The sequence below is a fragment of the Frankliniella occidentalis genome, unplaced genomic scaffold, assembly GCF_000697945.3.
Source record: "Frankliniella occidentalis isolate FOCC.00 unplaced genomic scaffold, Focc_3.1 Scaffold135, whole genome shotgun sequence".
Lineage (NCBI taxonomy): Eukaryota > Metazoa > Arthropoda > Insecta > Thysanoptera > Thripidae > Frankliniella > Frankliniella occidentalis.
Genome location: NW_026267262.1, coordinates 452,003 through 454,933, shown reverse-complemented (window position 1 = coordinate 454,933; position 2,931 = coordinate 452,003). Strand labels below are relative to the sequence as shown.

Genomic DNA, 2,931 nt, shown 5'->3' with positions numbered 1-2,931 from the left:
CATTGATTCTCTCTCCGTAATGGTTTCCCTCCTCGCGCGTTCGCGTTTGCGTTTATGTTGGATCTGGTTGCTAGCTGGAACGCAGTCCAAAAAAAGAAAAGTTGTAATCGAATTATATCAGAATTTAGGTCTCTTCCCCCCCCCCCTCTCTCTTCTCTTTTTTAAAAATATTGGTGAATGGTGAATTTTACTTTACCGCGCTCTGTTGCTCGTCTCTATTCTTTCCATCTCTGCGTGTCATGTTCACGTTTGTGTGTTTTACTCACGCTAATATTTTTTTTTTCCGTTCTGCTCCACAGGTGAGTAACCGGCGGGGGGATGCAGCAATCGGTACCGTGAGTACACCACCACCTGACTTCTACTGTGTGCAGTATACCCGGTGTGCTTCCGGTAGACAGGCATGTGCGCCAACCTGACGGGAATAAATATCATAAAGTGGAAAACATAAAGCATTTGTTGTTTGGCCGACCGTGATGTGGCGAAAGTATCGCGGTAAAATCATCAGGTGTTGAGAACCCGACAGAGTTGATGAAACATTTGTCCAACTAGCCCTAGCCAACTCTTGCTTCTGCAGTTTTAATTGTAAAAAATAAATATTTATTCAAATAAAAATAAGGAAATATACCCGTCATGTTGTCGTGCAGTTGCGGAGAGCTTTTATTTGTTTTGGCGCGCGGTGTGTTCTGTAGGTAGAGAGCTCATCACTCGGGTGTTGAGTCCAACTTAATTTCCAACAAGTTAAAACTCACAGTGAGCGGTACACTGCATTGGAAATCGAGGATGGGAGGTTGAGGGGGTGGTACCGTGTCTCCGTTTAGAAACATTCGAGTGGAGAAGGAATCCAAAACGCTTTTGCTACGCTACTCTTGAGACGTATCTCCTCCCCTCCTGGACCACCTTCCCATAGCCTTCAGCTCTAAGTCCCCCTTACTCCTCGAATTCACCCCTCCATCCCCCCCACCCCCTCCCACATCCTCCTCCCCCCCACGCTCACTTGTCGTCAACCCTTCACCCCTCCCTCGCCATGTCTGCGTCGCGGTGCTATGCTGACGAGGTGAGGAGGAGGAGGAGGAAGGGACTCGAAGGGCTCTGCTCTCGGGCGGCACACGCACCAGTAGTACCTTTTGCGAAACTGTCCGGAAGGAGAGAGAGGGTCGTCGTGTGCGTCCGAAGAGACAAAAGGGCAAACAATGGACACGGCTCGTGAAGCGACTCGGTCGCGTCGTCAAGTCCCTCCTCCTGGTGCCGCTGCTCCGCCTCCCCCCCCCCCCCCCCCCCCCCCCCCCCCCCCCCCCTTCTCTCTCTCTCTCTCTGGTCGCTAGCTTCCACACCCTTTGCGCATCACGTATCCTTTTTTTACGGCCTGACCACGCTGGGGTGACCCGTCTCTCCAACACCGCCCGACCGCTGCTATATGGTTGTGATGTACGCACCTCGGTTGCAACTGGGTCCAATACTCAACACTCATACCCTTCGGTCACAACTGGGTCCGGAGGAAGTCCTCGGTGGTTCAAATAAATGGGTCGGGTTTTTCTTTGTCCCTGGGAAGTGGACGGATTTGCAGGTATTTTGAACCGTTAACCTAGTCTGACGCCGAATCTCATCAGTGGCCCGACGCGGCCGCGTCGTGTAGAGTAATAAATCCGAGCCGTCTGGTGTCTGGCTCTGCAGCTCGTCACATCGGGACCCTCCACCCTCCCATGCTCCACTGAGAACAAAACCACTCTGTTGTAGTTTTGTCTGCATTAAAATATGTTTCCAGCCCAGTCAATTCCTCGCAGTTTTCTAAATACGTCACATAGTTTTAGGATATTCATGTTTCTAACCATGCTTTAGTCCCCCAAAGTACGCGACGTGTATGGTTGTTACTACACGCTTTGGCCTCGGGGGTGTGGGCCTTTCTGCTTCCTCAGGTCCCGGCCAGCGCACAGAGCTGTGCATAAATCCTTTATGTGGCAATGTAAACATGTTTGGGAATGCTCTGTTTGCGGCACAATATGGAGACCCGCCCCGCCACACCCCAACCCACCCCACCCCTGCACCCCACCCCGCTCGCGCGGCCGACTAGCCTTGCTCTTATTTTTGCTACCCCAGTTTTCGGAGCGGTTCTGCGCGCGCCAAACTTTTGTCGGAACGGGGGAGTGGAGTCTGCTCTACACACTCTGTTTGGCCAGGCCATGGCACAGGCAGCCGCCCCGCCCCGCCGCGCCACACCACGGCACGCCGCTTCTCGCTCTCCATTTTATTTTGTTTTCATTCTGCGGGAGAGGATAGTCTGGCAATGCGCGCAACGGTTGGCGCTGATGGCGCGACTTCTGCACGGTGGCCCCGCCCCGCCCCGCCCCTCCGAGACATTTACATTGCCGTTCTGCCTGGCTGGTCGTAATCCACCTGCCGCACCACTCTCCGCCACCGCCTGCTCGTGACGACGCCAAGCACCGCGAGCACCACGTGGACATAGGGGAAGATATAGGTAGAACTCATAACCTCTCTCAATTCAAAACACTCTGTTTCTAACGCTTGGCGCATTTTCGACAAACGCGCCAGCTATACAGTCTGTGTCGTGGTGTTTTGTTTCTTGTTTTCCATATGCCACAAAAAAAATGAACCGGGAAATATCGTGAGAAGTACAAATTCTCCCAATATGTCAAAGATGAAATTAGTCCTACTTAATGTGTCGACTTTTCCGTCACGATTTTAATTCAAGCGCCAAACATTTAAGCCCGAGTACTTTTTGCTGCAGCAGAGACGCGCAGCCCTGCACCGCACCGCCCCGCCCGGGTCAGATCATTGGGGGGAACGCGCGCTGGCCGTATAATTTCCCCAGACAGGTGCGCCAACGTTGCGACGGCCGTAAACGACGCGATGACCCCCTAGCTCCGCCATAAACGCCACGCGTGCCAAATTGACGGGCCTTTTTATTCTATTTAT

The 2,931-nt window shown here is 52.8% G+C and overlaps 1 protein-coding gene across 7 annotated transcripts in view; it reads left to right on the top strand.

The window, feature by feature from the left end:
• LOC113205850 (uncharacterized) overlaps positions 1–2,931 on the top strand; it is a 237,565-nt gene that overhangs the window by 139,577 nt on the left and 95,057 nt on the right. For 6 of the 7 annotated variants that reach the window (XM_052270728.1, XM_052270725.1, XM_052270723.1 and 3 more), the window contains one exon: positions 300–335. The exons of the other annotated variant lie outside the window; for it this stretch is intronic. In XM_052270728.1, coding sequence (XP_052126688.1) covers positions 300–335 — 36 coding nt within the window. The remainder of the gene's footprint in view (positions 1–299; positions 336–2,931) is intronic. 7 annotated transcript variants of the gene reach the window in all.